Genomic DNA, 18,971 nt, shown 5'->3' on the forward strand with positions numbered 1-18,971 from the left:
ATTTTTACACACACACAAATATTTTTACACACGCACAAATATTTTTACACACGCACAAATCCTTTTACATACGCACAATTATTTTTACACACACACAAATATTTTTACACACGCACAAATATTTTTACACACGCACAAATCCTTTTACACACGCACAAATCCTTTTACACACGCACAAATATTTTTACACACGCACAAATCCTTTTACACACGCACAGGTAATTTGGAACCATTTTCTCTCCATACATCAGTCTCTCCTGGAGGAGGAACCTGTTGGCTCCTGCTTCCTGGATGCAAGCCGTTAAAAAAGTGACGATATTCTGATCTCATTTCTGGGAGATTCATCTCAAACTGTCCTCCAGCGTCCCTCTGCCTGTCCCTCTGCCTGTCCCCCCTCCTCCTCCTGGCTCCATTAAGGCCCATCGAGGCTTTTTACCGACCTGTCAGCTGTAAGTGGATCCTGTGCTGCTGACAGGAATGTTTAAGCAACACTGGTTTAAAAACATTCCCCTTTTTGTTTGCAGGTCATCCTAACAGTGAAACAGAAGACCAACATCTGACTCGTCGTGAAATAACCGACTCCTGCTGCACAAACACACACACACGTGTCGTCCTCTGAGAGGAAAACGTCTCGTTTTGGTGACTTTATAATGTGACAAAGCTTTAAAGAAGCAGGTGGACAGCAGGTCGGAGGTTTTTTCTACTGTCAACATGAAGAATCAACTCTCAGATTTATATTTTAAAGGTATTTTTGCAAAATATGAAATCAGACATAAAAACGGTTCTCCTGAGCTGTTTGAAATAGTTTACTCCTCTTTTCCAAATTCAACTGTGAAATGTGGGTCTGCACTCAATGTAAACAAAGCTGAACCAACCCACACAGCAGCCTGAGTCACATGACTGACCTGCGTTAGGCTGCACGCTGTAAACAAATATATATATAACAAATATTTGAGTCGTTTTGTCTCCTTCAGGAGGTAAAATAACACGTGGCAGATGCCGCTGGGTCCAGATTCTGCTTACAGATTTTTAATTTAAGGATACATGAATCATCTCTATAGTTCTTACTTTATGAAGTCTTCATGCATTTACAGTGAGTACCTTTATCTGTGCATTATATCTGTCTGCTCATTTCTGTGTTTAAGGCTGATAGGCGGTGGCAGCCATCTTGAATCAGGCTGACTCCAAACATTAATGGCAGACGTGCATCCAGTCATTTCTTTCTTTCTTTCACACCTAAATTTAACACAATGTCTCTAAATTTGACATTGAAAACATTTCTGCAGAACTTTCTTTCACTTTGAGAAACAGGAAGTTTTATACATTAGAAACAGAAGCAATTATAAAATCAATCTACGACAATAAAAACCCATTTTTTTCAAAAACAGGACATTTATTCCCATTTTTGACAAATGCTTGCTGTCTTCATGAATTAGCAGAATCCAGAGCGTCGAACAGGAAATGAACGGGTCGGCTGTAAACGTTAATTAGCCTGCGATTAAAGCTCATGCAGTTTAGTGTCGAGACAAATTGAATTAATTTAACAAAGGTCAGTGAAAGCGTAAAATCTGATCCGATGCTTCTGAAGTTAATCTGATTAGAAACGCTGGGAAGGCGTTCGTGCTGCAGCATCCTTCAAAATCTGAAAACTTTCCTGATAATTTGGATCCAAACATTTGGAGATTCCAGTAATGTCTTCATCTGTCCTTTGTTTATTCTTCTCTTTGCACCGGAGCGCCGGCGTGCGTTAACATCTCGCGCTCATCGAGCTGCTGACCTGGAAGGATAATCCACATCCTCTGCTGCTCGGATGTTTTTTATCCCTTCTTCCTTTAAACTCCTCTGCTGGGTCTGAATAATGTCCAGGAAAGTCAAACATTTACATTTGGTTTACTGAGGAGCGACAGACAATAAAACTTATCCTTTAATCATGAATGGGCAAAATTGAAACCCTGACCTTTCTCTATCAGTTGGAAAAATCAGATAAAATAAAAATTAAAACCTTTTTTAGACAATGAAACCACAGGAAGAACGTTATCTGACCGCAGCGGTCCCGGCAAGAACACCAAGTTTGAGCAACACAATAAAATCCCCAAATTAGGGATAAATATCTACATAATCCATAGACTGCATTAAAAGAAAGATGTATTTATTTTATTTATCAGTGCTGAAGCCAACACAGTACCATCAAACTCACCACAAACTTTGTTTAAAACACAAACTTCCATCCTTTAAGACTTGATCTGAATATTTTACTTTATTTGTTAATATATCTCTTCCTGATCAGAGAAACAGCAGCCATCTTTAAAAAAAATGAAATAACGTCAAGCTCCACCTTTTTTACACAATAACTAAACAAAACATCTGAGTCCTTTAAACAACATTTTACAAAATAAGTTGATGTCCACTCATATTCTCATCTGAATAAAACACAAACACCCAGAGGCTGGGAAACAAACCCTCAGCTGCAGACTCGCTGACCAGCGGCCATGTTTTTAGGAGACCAGCATTTGAAAACCCCAGCAGTCACTCACAAAGCCGTATTCTAGGCCGTGCATGTGATTTTACAGCCAACCTTAAACAACGAGGCTGTGATTCTCTGCGTCTCATCGAGGGAATTTAAAAAGCTGACTGCTTTCCTGTCAGATCCTGCAGCAGGAGGAGAAAACTGCAGGACCTGCCATAAACTGAAGCTTTAATTTAGCTTTAAAACCTAAAACTCAGACATTTGTGACCATATTTAAAACGATATAAGGAAACTTTGGTGCCAATCAAAGCAGTGGATTTTTGGTTGTTTGCTCCAACTGATCCTTCCAGCAACACGTGGAAATAATACTCCCTGTAATCCTGAATAATTACATCAACACAAAAACAATGAAGGCTTTAATAAACAAGAGGCTCAGATTTGTCTAAAAACAGATGTTTTAGATGATAAACTGTAGGTTAAATCCTGCATGTCAGCCTGGATCACCTCCTGTACCAAATACTGACGATTTAGCTTTTTAAAAACACCTTAAAACAAATTCATCTCATTAGTTTAAGGGATTTTAAGAGACTGATGGTAAATATAGACATCAGCTCCAACATCTGGGGGGTAATCTGATTTCTCCGGGTTTTAACAGAGATAGAGTGTGCAGCAAAACGATGCCTGATAAAATCAAAGCTCTCTGCAGGGATTAAACGCCTCTTTGTTTAATTCGGACACGTTGGAAGTGGAGCACGCCACTTGACTGCAGACCTGTCAGTCTGAAGGTGGGGTTCAGCCCGCAGAGATCCCGATCACTCCCTCTGCTCTACAGGCCTCCTAATCTCTGCGCGCTCTTATCTGCCTTTGTTCTGAAAGCTGCTGAACATCCGGGGAGATCAAGGCAGTTCAAGCCAACCAGCGTGTCGAGCAAAAATCACCTCATCACAGCTAACGAGCTGATTATAGGCGATCAATCAGGAAGGCAGATTTGCTAACGAGACAGTGTCATTGTCAAACAGTGGGAGGGTGTCTGTGGTTCCAGGGCTGGGGGGTTTCCTCCCACTGACCACTTCTCTAAATGGACAGCTCTTCTCCCAGAGGGCTGAGAGAGCCGAAAACAGAGCCGGCTGCAGGGGAGGAAGCATCTCAAGGTTGTTCTTATTTCTTTTCCATCTCCTTGTGTCGGGGAGGAGAAAGTCAAAGAGGAGAGTCGTCCAGCTTTAGTACTTCTTTGCCTCCAGGATAAATGAAATATACTTTTATGTTCTTTGTTTTTACAGTGACCCTGGATGATATGTGCTGCTTGGGTTGCAGGCTAGTTCCTAATGACTCATCTGACACGAGAGATTGGACTAAAGAGGGATCATTCCGATCTAAAAATACCTGTTTGCATCCTGTGGATCTGTACTGAAGGCGGCTGTGATTGAAATGGATTTGGGAGTCGGTAATGTTCCTTTGATTTCTAAAGATCTCTGTTTTCCTGTCTGGAGAGCGGAGACACGTGACCTGCTGCCAGGCGGAGGAGCAGAATCATTGATCTGATCTCAGTTCCTTTGCTGCCCCAGCAGGGGGGGATGTGTCTCTGCTCTCTCAGGGCTGCAGCATCTGGACGCTGATGCCCTCCTGCTCCGACTCTCTAATTAGACAAGCCTCTGAAGCAGACAGCCTCAGTCCGACTGCCTCTGGTCCTTTTCTCTCCCTGGACTATCAGTGTCACTAACAAATCAATAAAGCATTGGGGGATAGAAAGCACAGAAATCAGCACAATGCAGACTACTTTTACTGCTGCAGCTACCTGCATTTCAGGGACAGAAAGTGCAGCAGTGGATTTATGTCAGCAGAGGGACAGCAGCACTGAAGCATGAACTCTGAATTACATATCTGCCAAATTCAGCCAAACAGTCAGAATCAGACACATTTCATCTGTCCTGACAGCCCCCCTGACGTTGAGAAATCAAAGGCTGAGATATCCGTCCTCGCTGCTGTAAAGTGCACTTTTCAGGCAGTAAAACAGCTGCATTAAAGCCATAAAAGCCTCAGGGACATTGTTCACTCAGATCATATAGACATCCGACTAACTCAGCCAAACTGTTGTTGCCATAACAGCCGTAAACAATTCTCTCCGGGCAAATCGTGCTCTGATCGAATGAATCCTGCATTCATTAAATGAATACAGATAAAATCACTGTAGATGTGAGTTAACCATGATTTTAATTCTTATAAAAGACAAGCCAGTATCTCACTCGGCTGCAAATGTTGAAGAACAGCCGATGACTAAAATCTGTGGGAGGAAATACGTCGGTTTTCAGTTTCAGCCTCACAGGATGAGCATGTTGCACAAACGTTAGTTGGGTCAAACTTTGCCCAAGAGCCCAAATGTTTGTTCTGGGGATGTTTCAGGAACACAGAAATGTCCTGTGACAGTTTCAGGAACACCCTGCTAGCATTGCTAACATGAACCCTTTGTGTTTCAGGCTCTCGTCGAGAAAAACAAGGAAAACGATGAACTGCTTCCGCCGATATCTGACAGGAGTTCAATGTTCTTCCTGCAACACGTTTCTGCAGAAAAGGAACCATTCTGAGCAGCAGCAGCAGTGATCACCGGTTCCAGTCCCCACACGGTCAGTTTGAAGTTCAGGCTTTGTTCAGAACGAACCAATTCCCCAAATATCCACTAACCTCTGGCTTCCTCCTTCAGAGGGAAATGCTACATTAACATTCATCTCTAATTCAAATGACTCTGCTGTAATAATGGGTGTTTATTAGCTCCAGCTACAATCAGCAATAATGGAACAACCCAATTTCATGGTAAAATGGAGAATGAGGACTAAAACAAACAAGACAAAACAACAACAAAACACAAACTGTATGATTTTTACTCTTTTCTGTCTGTGTGTGGGGGTCTGTCTGGTAGCAAATTACTAATATAAAATGAACCATTTAATGAGTTTTTATGAAACTCTCAGAAACTAATCACTGGATATTCATCTACTGCTGACTAACCTTTGGACTCAACCTGATTCAAGATGGCTGCCACAGCTAACTGTCGTCAGATAACGATTATAATTCAGCAAGTTTTACAGATACTGAGCTAAATTCTGGTGTGGTAGTAGCTGAAAGTCATCTTTAGCTCATACTTTGAGCGCTGACAGGTCTAAAAAGGTTAAAGGTGACATGCATTCCTTCAACAGATGCTGCTTTCACTCCTTTATTGATTTGCTTCTACAGGTTGGGATTTTTTGCCTTTTTTAAGCTGTAGATGTGAGAGGGTCTCTCTTTGACTCGATTATTTTGGATAAACAAATTAGTGTGGTTGACTCGGAGAACGGTATTCATGCTTTTGTCACTTCCTGTCTGGACTTCTGTAACCCTCTGCTTATTGGTTTGGATAAATCGTCTCTTTATCGTCTCCAAACTGTCCAGAACGAACCGTACAGAGAAGGCAGAACACACGACCCTCGTCTTGACTTTCACTGACTTCCTGTTTGTTTTCAGAGTTTATTTTAAAATTTTACAATCGAATATCTGACCCTGTCGTCTCTCCACGCCACGAGGAGCCCTCTGGTCCGCCTGTTTCTCTGAGAGGTTCAAGGTCCAGAAAGCTCCAAACGTATGGAACAGTTCTCATTTAAACAGAGCCTTTGCTGTCCTTTTATATATTTTATCTTTTTATTCTAATGACACCTCAGAATGGTTGCTGTCTGCACGAGTAAGACGGAGCAAAGATGCAACAACTGAAGGAGCTGTCAGCTTTAAACATTTGCTCTGTTTGAGAGGAAATCCACTTCCTTCTCCTTTCTTCTTCTTTGCTTTAGCCGCAGCAGCTCTGACAGCGTGGATCAGCTGCTTCCGACATGCTGAAGGGCTGCAGTGACAGTTTCCTCTGCAGCGAGCTGAAACCTGACTGATAGCCCTCCCACAGCCATAATGGAGGACTGTGGATCACATTAGACTCACATTAGAAGGACTGGCCCGAGAGGTTAATTAAGAACGTGAGACGCCGAAGGACTGTCTGTCTTCCTCTTCCTCGCCGTGTCACTGTGGGACTTTTCACCATCAGATTTATTTCACAGCACAGCGGTCAGATTAATGGGGGAGATCTTAAGGGTGCTCATAAGTTTAATATTAAATCCTCTCTTTACAAAAAATGTGGTTGAAATTGAGTGAATTAAAAAAAGAAAAAGTTTAAAATATTTCTTCCATTTCCACCAAATTATGCAAACCTCTCAACAGACTCCTGCCTCTAATGCAAATACTCAGACTCCTCTTTTCCTAAAGTCCTAGTTTTGCATAATTTAGACTAAAAGGTAGAAAAGCTCCTCAGTGTTTGCACCTGCTCATGTTTCGCAGTAATAAGTGGTGAAAGCATCACAAACTTTGCTTCAGTCTGTGCTTCAAGCTGCACACGAGATGCTCCTTATTTTTCCCTTTTTAAAATAAAAGAATAAGATGCAATACCCCCATATTATGACATACATATATTTATGTGGAAAAAGGAACATTTCTGATCCTAAACAGAGCCGTACTGAGGCTTTATGGGGCCCTGAAGAGGAGTTTGATTATCCGGCACACACCTCATTTAAAACAACCATTAAAATGGTTTAGGAGGAAGCTGGAAAGTAACAAAACAAACCAGACAATGACTTTCATTAACAGACTGTTTGTTGCTTAAAACTCACATCATTATAGGATTCAATAACAGCACCAGGGGTAATTTACTCCTGTAAAAAAGTTTTCAAGTCCCTTTTAGTTCCTATGGAGCCCCCCAGAGGTCACATGGGCAGAAATAAAATTTAACATCATCAGAATTCCTTCTCTAAATTTAGTAAACTCATGGATTCACAATAATAAAGGTGAATCTGTGCAGCAGGTGTGTTAGCAGTTTGTTGCTGAACCCAGACAACGATCTGCTCCCACAGAACGACCTGAATCTGTGGACTGAAGGAACGATTCTTCATCTACCAGGACGGAAACCTTCTGGAGCCTCACAGTTTTCTTTCCTGAGTGTGTTTTTATTTTTATTGTTTCCACCACGAAGTAGGAGGACATTTAAAAACACTTTTTATCGTTTAATTAAACTGCTTGCAGAATATGAAGCCTTGAGTGCAGAGTTGTTATCTCCCTGTTGGTGTGGAGGCTTAAAGAGATTTAATCAAGTTATTAGAAGTCAGTATCTCACCTGCAGTCAATGTTTGCAGTTTGGGAAATCAGGGAGAAATTTTCACATGTGAGTCGAGAGCTAACAAGTCAAACTGGGACCAAATCCAAAGACCAGATCCAAGGATTTTTACCTAAAACAGTCCTGGTCCTGGTCCTGGTCCTGGAGGGCCTCCATTCTGCAGGTTTTAGATGTTTCTGTGCTCCTCAGCAGGTCTTCAGGTTCTGCAGAAACCTGTTCATCACTCAGTCATCAGATCAGTCAGAGCAGAGAAACACCTGAAACCTGCAGGACCAGGACCAGGACCAGGACCAGGACCAGGACCAGGACCAGGACCAGGACCAGGACTGGACACCCCTGACCTAAAACAACTCAAACTATAAAAACTCTGATTTCAGTTTAAAGAACACTTTTATTCAAAGATATCAGTGTTTCTTGTCTGAACTTTCTGAGAAAAAGTAAAAAGAAAAGTACTTTTGTTTTAGTTGCACAACTTGGATGCTTTGGAGCTTAATTTACTTCAGAACCAGAGGGGCTAAAATCAGAAACAAGCCCGTTACCCAAACATCGACCTGAGTCCACCGTTTCTGCAGGTCGTAATGAAATCCTCAGATATGTGGAGCCAAAGAGACGACCTCGGCCGAGCGCTGAAACATCGTCTTTATGTAACAAAACTGCTTTTATCAAACCAGCAGAAATAAAAGGTGTCACTAAAGCTACATTTTTAAAAGTGTCAGATGTTGGTGAGCTGTGAACCTGAGGTCTCCTCTTCCTCCTCCTCCTCCTCCTCCTGCTGGGATGGAAGACAGAGCGAGTAAAAATGCAGCGGCAGCCGGACTGCTAATCTACCACTTCACCTGCAGTCAGAGCTCAGGGGATTAAGGATAACAACAGGGAGATTAGGGATTAATAGCTTTTTTTATTTTTCCACACCTCCCTCACTGAGCTCTGGAGTTTCTTAGAGGAGGTTAAATTCACCCTTACTGGGTAAAAATGATCACATCTGCTGCTGTAAAACACTCGGGGCCCAATTATTTTGAACAAATGGGTGTAAAATTAAAAAAATACAAACTAACAAACACTTGCAAAGAAGCCGTTTGAATCTAACTAATGATGTTAAGTAATTAACGTTTTTTTACACAAATCGGTAATAATTCTAAAATATAAATATATATTTATAAATAATTCTAAATCTACTGACACTTGTAAACATTAAAGACAACAAATATCTGTAAAGTACTTTTTTAACGTAAAAAAAGTTTATTTTGGTGGATGTACCAAAAACCTGAAGAGTTCAGCTGACTGAAGGTTTGATGAAATGGAAATGTTAACAGTCTTCTAAAAAAATCTATTTTCAAATATAAAAACATGATTTCCCCTGAGAAGCTGATGTGTTTTTTCTGTAAGGATCGACACGAACAGCTGAGTGTCATCTGCGTAAAATGATACCGGTTCTGAAAAAGAAAGGTTTGTTTCTCAGTGAGCTTCTTCTGGCTTTTCCTGCTAAACTACATTTATTTATAAAGAACATTTAAAGATAACAGAATTAATCAAAGTGCAAAAATCCACCACCAGTCAGTGTAAGATAAGACCAATTATAAAACAAAAAAAGACAGTAAAGAGTTGGTAGGATGGAATAAAAACATTAGTTTAGCAACCAAACAGTAAAGCAGTCTTTACTTAAATAAGTATTTTTTAAAAGCAAATATTAGCAAGCTGAAGGTGGACAAACATAAAACTTTGCTGCCGAAATGAATTTTCTGCCATTTGTGATAATAATCTGCAAATATGAATAATGAATAATTTCTTCTGATCTGGAGCCTGATGTCCTCACTTCTCCGGGTTTCTGAGGACACGGTGTCCTCATAAAAGCAGAAAAGCAGGATCCTGTTTGCACAGGTCTGACGTGCGACGCTCAACACGTGATGCAACCCGTCAGATTTAATCATGCAGCCGAGGCCCGAACACCGAACCCTTGCACACACAAACAGCATGTGTTCTTCGTCATCACTGCAGGGACATTGTTGCATTTCTTGTGGGCGTTTGCGTTTTTCTGCCCTGCACCCACACAGGCTGCCAGCTTCACAATCAGCCGACCTATCGATGTTCCCCGCAGGCCTGACAGCTTTACTCCTTATTCAATACCGCCGCCTGGCACCGAAAACCCAGACACACAGAGAACTGATTCAATAAATGCTTTAAAGTCAAAACAAACCAGAGATTAGAAGAAAACTTTAACATACACAGAAAAAATGCACCATCCTGGAGGACAAACTGGCGGGACGCATCGTTGTTTAAACGGAATAAATCCAGATCTGTTCTGAGCTTTTTAATGAAGCAGCATCTTTCCAGGTTTTTCATTTCTCTGCTGACGTGATCCTATCCAGCAGTCGGACGCTTATTAAAAAATTAAAGTGGCTTTGAGATTCATCGTTCCTACGCTGCTGTCAAAACTGAGGAAGGCGAGGGTGGCTGATGAAGATGCACACAGCGTGATGGTTGTGGGGTTTTACTACCTGCTGCCATGAGAGGCGGGCGATCGTGTTTGTTTGTGTGTCTGTCAGCAAAATATCCGAATGAAAACATGGCTGCCACAGCTAATCAACCGTCATTTTTACAGATATTCATCTAAAGCTCGGTGTGGTAGTAGCTGAGAGTCATTTCCAACACGCACTAACTAAAACTGGCATCCGAGGCGGCGGGCGACAAGCATTTCTTCAAGGGATTCTAGTTTCATTCGAACTGAGATTGATTATTTTTTGTATCTGCTAAGAATGTCAAATTTAAAGACTGCAAAGTTTTCTTTTAACTCAGTTATTTTTGTGTTTTACTGGTTTGTTTTGTGAAGCTAGAGTGAATAGAGATAACCACCAAATTTGATTAAAACAAATGAGTTTTTTTATAATAATTAAAAAATAAACAAGGGAGTAAAGGAGGAGTAAATGTAGTTCAAGCCTTTCTCTTATTTACTACCTGAAGACATTCATACTTAAAGCTTTCATTCATAATATTTGTTTTAAATATCTTCATATCTGCAGATACATATTTATCCCTTCATAAAGAAGGTCATAGAAGTCCGAACATCTGCAGCTCAGCGTCAAACACAGATGTTACAGATGTTCTTGTTGGTAAACTTCTGGACTCTGGTTTTCCAGCTTCACTCAGACTGCTCACTGCTGTGTTTGTCCAACAAGCATCATTAAATCTGCAGATGACACAAAGATGGAGCTGATCTCAGAGGGGATGAGTCAGCGGGAGGAAACGACGCTGTGAGGAGCAGCTGCAGACGCCATGAAAACAATCTGAACAATGCAGCCATCAGGGCCCAAACGATCAGTCGTTAGGCTGACGGTCCTCCGTTTGCATGTGAACAGCTAGTTTTGGGTGAAGGAGCTGCTCCTCAGACTGAAGGTTTCTGGATAAAAGAAGAAACGTTTCATCGAAGAAGAACCCGTCCAGGTTTTTAACTGAAATGAGGGTCTTCAATCAGGAACACAAAGAACTGAAAGTTAAAATCTAATACTCTGAGGTTTAAAACCCGTAACTCCACTTCCGCTGCTTCAAATGAAAGTTGCATTTCAACAAGCTTTCAGAAAGGTTTTAGTCTTTGTGTCAGTGTGTGTTTCGGATTGTGAATCCATTACGAGTCCAGTTCTGTGTTTGTTCCGCAGCTCAGCCTTCAATCAGCACTCTGCCTATAAAACATTGACGCCTCGTGTTTCTACCACAGGATGATGAGAGCCGCACAAAGCCGAAATCAAACAGGGGCTGAATTTTTCAGCAGGCCAGTGGATGTGTCAAGCAGAAGACAACCAAACCCCCGAGGATTCTTACAAGTTTACGTCTAAAAACACGTTTGTAGATTCCTTGGTCCTCGTGTTCAAAGACCTGAGTGGATTTTCTGCTGAAACACGGAGTACGCTTAAGAAACGCATGGATTCCAGAGGATGGATTACCCCCATCCCTCCTTACACACCGCCATTTAAATATGCAAATAAATAAAAATACATCCTGCATGTAATTCACGATCAGAACTCATGTCTACAAACATAAAGATGGAGGTGAGATGGAGGACAGCTGCCCCTCACCTCTCATCCATTAATGTTAGACTCCACCTCACATGCATCAAACACTGTTATTGTAAATGAATGCAGGCTGAGGCACTCCAGACTTTACATATGTGTGTATTTACACAACCCCTGTAAACTCAGAGACACTCAGGGTTTGATAGAACGATACGAAGCTGTAGTTTAACCAGCAAACTGATGTTTAGGTTGGGACAGAAAGATCCTAAACAATCAAGAGGTTTGTTTCACTCTGACTCCATCCCATTTGTGCAAAATACTTCACTGATCAACTACATTTATGAGATTTTCTCTGATGCACAGAGGTGCTAACGAGTTAAATCTAATATTAACAGTTTAATGAACGTCTCAGAACATCCTGCTGAATATGAAGAAGGCACAACTCATTTCTGCCTATAGATGCATAACAGAATGAATAAACGAGTTTGTTTTTTACTGACAGTCAGTCAAACCGTTACCATGGTGATCTAGCCACGCTCAAACAGATCCTCTGCTGGCAGCAGGAACTCTTGCTTTGTAGCATATTTATCGAGTTGTTTTAGCAACATTAACTGTTTCCCAGCATGCCCTCTAAGAGACAGCGGACCAGAACCCGTAGAGACGTGAGTTAGAAGGTTCTAAAGTTGGCGTGGGGCTGCAAACATTTCCACAGTCATTTTTCTACTGATCCATTGGAACATTTGTGTGGAAAAGGGCGAACGGCACTTCTTTGTGTGTATGGACTGGTTGGACATGAGGACCTGAGGACAGACTTATAAAAGCCTTCACCTTCATGTGTCTTCGCCTCCGCCTGAAGCGCAGCAGCTCCTTGTGTTGGCGGGCGATGAAGTTGACGGCGGCGTACTCCAGCAGGGCCGAGAAGACGAACAGCAGACAGACGGCCATCCAGATATCGATGGCTTTAACGTAGGACACCTGCAGGACAGAAACAGGAGGCTGAAATCCGTTCACACCTGCAGGACTTGATGTTTTGTTTTATCTGAAATGCGATGTTTGTTCTGCCTCTTGTGATAAATCGACTTTTCGATCTGGTTTTTGTCTTCAGTTTCATCTTAAATCTGCAGTAAAATCTGATGCTTTCGAACTGCAGCATTTAAAGAAAAAAGCAGCAAAAACTGAGATTCAGACTCAGATTCTGATTTTATTACATTTTCCTGAAAGATTAAGGTGCCGCAGAAAGTGACTAAACTTTAAAAGTAATCAGCTGAGACTCATTTCTAAGTGAAACTTGCAAATTTCCAAATGTTTAGTTCAGCATCTAATCAGAGTCTCAAAGGAAATACTAAAACAGTCAAATAAAAACTCTAACCCCCCAGAATCAGCCCTGATTCATCAAATCTTTGCAGCATATAAATAAAAAAATCATTATTTTCTGCACCTTCAGAACTTGCAGCTGATCAGAAAATATAATCTGAATGAAATGTAGCAGAAAGTTCCTCAAAGCAAATATTTTACCCAAACAGAGAAAAACTCTTCTAAGACAACCTTTATCCTAAAAGTGAAGAACACAGAAAGAATATATTTATGATTCTTTACGTGCACTGATATAAAAATAGTTTTTTGTACGTATAAAAATAAAGCTGCAGAACAGATTAGATTTTAAAGAAATCCCTGAAAAAGTTTCATGTTTTTAGAAGTATGTGTTTGTCACATTTAGTCATTTTCATTGTTGTTTTATAATCAAACCAAACGGAACCAAGCAGGGTTTTCTGAGCTGGACGGGTTCTGCTGCCGGACTGAGACCTTCTGGTTCTAACGGTTCTGCTGCCGGACTGAGACCTTCTGGTTCTAACGGTTCTGCTGCCGGACTGAGACCTTCTGGTTCTAACGGTTCTGCTGCCGGACTGAGACCTTCTGGTTCTAACGGTTCTGCTGCCGGACTGAGACCTTCTGGTTCTAACAGTTCTGCTGCCGGACTGAGACCTTCTGGTTCTAACGGTTCTGCTGCTGGACTCATCCAAACGTTCCCTCTTTTAATAACTGCTGGTTCTGCAGTCAGTTAACCTGCCTGCTCTTAGAAGACAAAACAGGTTCTGTTAAAGAATTTTTCTTAATTCCGACCAGTTTCTCGTAAACATTACCACAGCATGCTGCTGCCCCCGCCGTGCTTCATCAGTGCTGAAGGAGTTCAGTTTTAGAGGATCTTCTCGTGCTGAAAGTCTTTTTCTTTTCTTCTTTAAATTTGTGAACCGTAAACTGGTCTGATTCTCTGCTGATCTTTAAGGGTGACCTTTGACCTCTTGCCTAAGCCATCAGAACATTTGACCCGAGCTGTTCAGAAAACTCTTGTCTTCAGACTCTTTGCTTCTATTCTGAGATTCAGCAAACATCTCGTTAACTAATGTTAGCGAGATTACCTTTTACTTTCTGTACTAATCACCAATTTGAACTGTTTATTGAAGGTCAACTGCATAAAATTAGAGAACATCCATCTAAAAGTAAACCATATAATGGTAAATCTTAATAAAACAGTTTCTGCTCTCACCTCAGAGCCCGCAGCTTTCCCAGTCATAAAGAGAAGTGCTGTGGTCGGACCGGAGAAGAACTGTCCAGATAATAAGAGCTAAATGAAGTCTGTCTGGATCATTGTCTGATTGCTATCTTCCTGCCAAGTAACATTATTCAAGTGCTTTCACCCCGGCCCGTCATTACAAGCCTCCAGCTCCACACTGATTACATCCTGAGAGGGAGATCCTTCCTCCGTCACACGCACAGAAACCCCACCATCGGCCGTTTAAAATCCAATTAAACTACGACTCTGGATCTTCTCTGCAAACATCCTCAGACGAGCGTGGAAACATTTCTCTGAGCTGCTGAGTCTGAGAGAACCGGGAAGAAAACAGGCCGATCGCAGCAAAATGATTTATTTATCTGTTTGAATCAAATCTAAACTGGAGATAATCAGAGAACACTCTGAACTCAGCTTCTCTAACAGTTATTTAACATAACTTTATAAGAACCTTTACATTTATTTAAATATTTAAAACAACATGCATCCAGAGTTTATTTCATTAAATCTGTCCAGTGGTTCATGAGATATTTTGCTAACAGACTAACACAGATAAAATCATTTTGCCTTTGCCAGCAGGTGATAAAATAAATAAATATTTGATTCATTTAGCAGAGGTTATAATCCTGAGTGTCACATCATCTCTGAAATGATTTTAATTTCTTTAAACTTGTATAATTCTTGTTGCAGTTCGTTTAAATCTTTACTTAATTATGAGCTGAAGTCGGATTCGTGTTTATGAAACAATCTCAGGACAGACGTCTCAGGTGGACTGAGACAGGAAGTCTCATCAGACATCAGAACCTGTCCAGTAATAAGACCCGGTTCTGCCATGAACAGGATTTCTAACAAAGACTGATTTGTTTAGCGAAGCACGTGTGTCTCCATTCAGGAGAGAAAGGACGCCGTCGTTGAAGGACTGTCCTCGGAGAAGGACAAACTGAGCAGTAATGACACAAAGCCGTCCAGCTTCCTGAGGACTTCCTGTTGACGTCATCAGAAGGACAGCAGCTGGAGATAAAAACTCTGGGCTTGTTTTTAACTTAATATTAGACTTAAACTCTAATTAAAGCCTCTGAGTTTTAACCAAAAGGCTTTAGTTTTTATTTTGTCCCAACTGGCCTGAAAATGTAAAATCTGAAAGGTTTAGCAGCGAATGTCAGCAGAGTCAGCCTTCCTGGCTAAAAGTTTGAAATGAAATCTTTGCAGAATTCTCTAAACTCTGAACAAAGAGGATTACATGATGAATAATTAAATAACAGTTAAAGCCATTATAATTAAGCTGTAAACACATTCTATATTCTTCTTTTTTATCTCTTATTCTTCAAAATGTAGGTTTTAAACACCAAACATTTGTCGGTATGGTAACACTACAAGCATTTGTAGGAACAAAGTTTGCTTTTGGACGTAAAGTTTAATTTAAAAAAATGACCTGAATGAATCTCAACAAACCATGAGCCTGCTCTGATGTATGAACAGTGATTTATAACAGTTTTATAAATGCTTTAATAAAGTCTTTACTAACTCAGTAATAACCTGTAATAACAGTTTTATAAATGCTTTAATAAAGTCTAAACTCATGAATAACCTGTTTTTAAAGCATTACTTTATGAAAAAAACTCTTATTGTGATGTGGTACCTTCTTTCTTATTGTGGTCTTCCCTCACCTGATAGGATGCAGCACCAAACACACATGTGTGTTATCAGTCACACACACACACACACACACACACACACACACACACACACACACACACACACACACACAGTGTATGAGGGTGTGTTTGGTTCTCGTTAGCTCAGCTGTGGTGTGTGATCATTATGATGGCAGCTGAACTGCAGAGGAATCACGGTTCACTTGTTCATATTTCAGAGCGCAGCTAATGTCAACAAACACACTCCGCGTGTGTGTGTGTGTGTGTGCAGATTAAAGCTTCCCTCGTTGTGTTACATTATCCCACAAGCTCACACGAATACATTTTTACCACTTTTATTCTGAAAAACCACTATTTGAACCGTGTTTTAAAGCACTTCCTCCTTGTTTTCATGTCTTCATTCATCCTTCAGCCCCTGCAGACAGTGAAGGCGGGTGATAATGTTTTTCCTCTTTTCTATGTGTGTTAATATGACTGTCTGTTAGCAAAATATTCCACGAAACACTGGACAAATAAAAAAAAAACCTGTCAGAATGTAAAGATTAGATGTAGAGCTGCAACTGGTTAATGTTTGAAGCCAACCGAATTCAAGATGGCCGCCACAGCCAATCAAACTTAGCAAATACAATAATGGCTATAACCCTTTCATCCTTTCAGTTTGGTGTGGTAGTAGCTGAGGGTCATCCCCAGCTGACAGCTCTCAGATGGCGGGCGATATGCATTCCTTTATTTTATCAAAGCTAAGAATGATTTCTGTTTCTTCTACTTGATTTAATCTGATCTTCCACATGTTCCTGATTATCTCAGTTTTGTTCTTTTGAACCCAGAATAAGAAATGTGTTTCCAGATTAATTCTTGTAAAACCTAATTTCGTCCTGGCTAACAGAAGTTTGACCCGCTGGCGTTCAGCACCTTGGGCAGCGACGCTCTGGACCCGGAGCTCTGCGTGGTCATGGTCAGCACCGTGGTGATGCCCAGACCGACCCGGGCCGGCGCGGCGTCCATGTTGATCCAGAAGGAGACCCAGGACAGGATGACGATGAGCAGCGAGGGGATGTACATCTGGATCAGGTAGTATCCCATCTGACGCTCCAGGTGGAAGCGAGCCTCGATGCAGGTGAATTTACCTGGGGGGCAGACAGAGTGTCACTTTGAGTAAGGAGGAACATTTTATGTTTCTGTTCAAAGTTAAAAAGAGACTCCAGAAATCTCTCAAACAGGAAAGGAGCTGCTCCCCTTCTTTTATTTGCTTTCCCCTGAAACTTAATGACTCTAAGGGCTGAGTTTAAGTGACGTTTCCTGGCAGCAGAGCGGCGGAGCACACGCTGTGCAGCAGGAGTGGGTCATAATCAGGACATACAGATATCTCTGCTGTCTCCTGCTGGGTCTTTGCACCTGCCGGTGGGAGGTTTAAACATGCACCAGGTGTCTTTATCAACCTGTGGAAGTTGTTTTTATAAAACTCTGATCCCTCACTGGCTTCAACAACCACCAGCTTTCACAGCTGGAATCAGTTAAATATTCATTTTTACATAAAACCTCCTAATTACCTTCATGTAAAACATGTTTATGTCCCAGACAAACTTATCTTGATCTTTTCTAATCTTCAAGCCCACCTTTGTGTAATAACTGATTTGATTTCTGCCTTAGCTGCAGTTTTAATTCGAATATGAAGAGTTGCTCCTCATCAGTGCGCCTGTTTTAATCTACAACCCTTATCTGGAAAAGTTGTAAATAACAACAGAATGCAATCAATGCAAACCTCATAAACCTAAATGACCAACAAATTTGACCATTTTTAGAAAAAAATCAGGTAGTTTTAAATCTGATGGCATCAACTCGTCTCTTTAAAGATGTTCCAGATGTTTCCCTCTGTGCAGCATCTGTAAACATCTGGACCTGAGGTCGTCCCATTCTGTCTGTTCAACAGTCCTGGAACCTGGACTAATGCACCCCCATACCATCAGAGAGGCAGGCTGACCTCAGAACGGAGGAGACACATCTGTTCACATCTGGCTTCTTCTCTGCCTGATAGAGCTTTAAGCAGCACGGTGAACTGTGTTTACAGACAGTGTTCCTGAGCAGAACAGAACCAGAACCTGATCTGTGGAAGTGTCTCTGAGCAGAACCAGAACCAGAACCTGGTCTGTGAAGGTGTCTCTGAGCAGAACCAGAACCAGAACCTGGTCTGTGGAAGTGTAGCTGACCTGGGTCATCGCAGCTTTTATTCAAACTGTAACCTGTAGTTGTGTTTTAATGGCAGCTCTTTACATGTCCAATAAAGCTGTTACTGCATGTCTGTCCATGAGGTCCTCATTAGTTTTAGTCTCCTGTGTTGACATGATAATTATTAAAACAATATTAAATAAAGAGGTCCTTGAGCCTCCAGTTCATTAAGAAGTAATTAATCTCATTATGCAGCCACTCGACAGGCGAAACTTATTAAAACTCTTGGTTAATGAGAGTGAAACCTGAAACAACATGAGCTAAAACTCTGAATAAACAAAAGGAAGGAAACATTAATTATTATTTTAAACACTGATTAGGTTTAAATATAAAAAGAAAATCTGAAATAGCCTTTAAGTTTTAAAAAGCTCTCTCATTTGTTCAATAATGACGTCAACAGTCTAACACACTGTGAGCAGGAAGTTTGGGTATTTTGTGATTTACGAATAAAAATTATTGCTGAAAGCAATAAAATAAAATAATATCATTAACTGTGTTTTCACCCGGGCTCGATCCCGCGGCCTCAGGACCCCGCTGACCTTGTTTTTAGTAAAAACCTGAAATGGCTGCATATTCCACCTGGTTAATATTTACGGCTTCTAGGATATTCAGCTTTATATCAGTGGAGTCCATCACTTTGTCCCATTAGGTGAGCTGTTTTACAACACAGACGTCTCATCTGCTAATGATTTCATTTGCAGAAAATGATGCAGGCGCAAAGAAATAACTGCCCTAACACAGTTTCATTAGCAGCAAAGAGCGTTTCTGATTTCTCCATTATTTTCATCTGAAAGGGCACATTATTTAAGGAGCGCGTTCCCGGACAAAACGCCGACAGGAACATAAAAACCAAGAAGTAAATTACAAAAAA

At 41.0% G+C, this 18,971-nt stretch overlaps 1 protein-coding gene across 2 annotated transcripts in view; it reads right to left on the reverse strand.

The window, feature by feature from the left end:
* glra1 (glycine receptor, alpha 1) overlaps positions 1–18,971 on the reverse strand; it is a 109,962-nt gene that overhangs the window by 11,864 nt on the left and 79,127 nt on the right. For both annotated transcript variants that reach the window (XM_017429771.3, XM_017429772.1), the window contains 2 exons: positions 16,787–17,001; positions 12,479–12,625 (listed from right to left, as the gene is read on the reverse strand). In XM_017429771.3, the coding sequence (XP_017285260.1) occupies positions 12,479–12,625; positions 16,787–17,001 (362 nt within the window). The remainder of the gene's footprint in view (positions 1–12,478; positions 12,626–16,786; positions 17,002–18,971) is intronic.

This window comes from Kryptolebias marmoratus, linkage group LG9 (assembly GCF_001649575.2).
Source record: "Kryptolebias marmoratus isolate JLee-2015 linkage group LG9, ASM164957v2, whole genome shotgun sequence".
Lineage (NCBI taxonomy): Eukaryota > Metazoa > Chordata > Actinopteri > Cyprinodontiformes > Rivulidae > Kryptolebias > Kryptolebias marmoratus.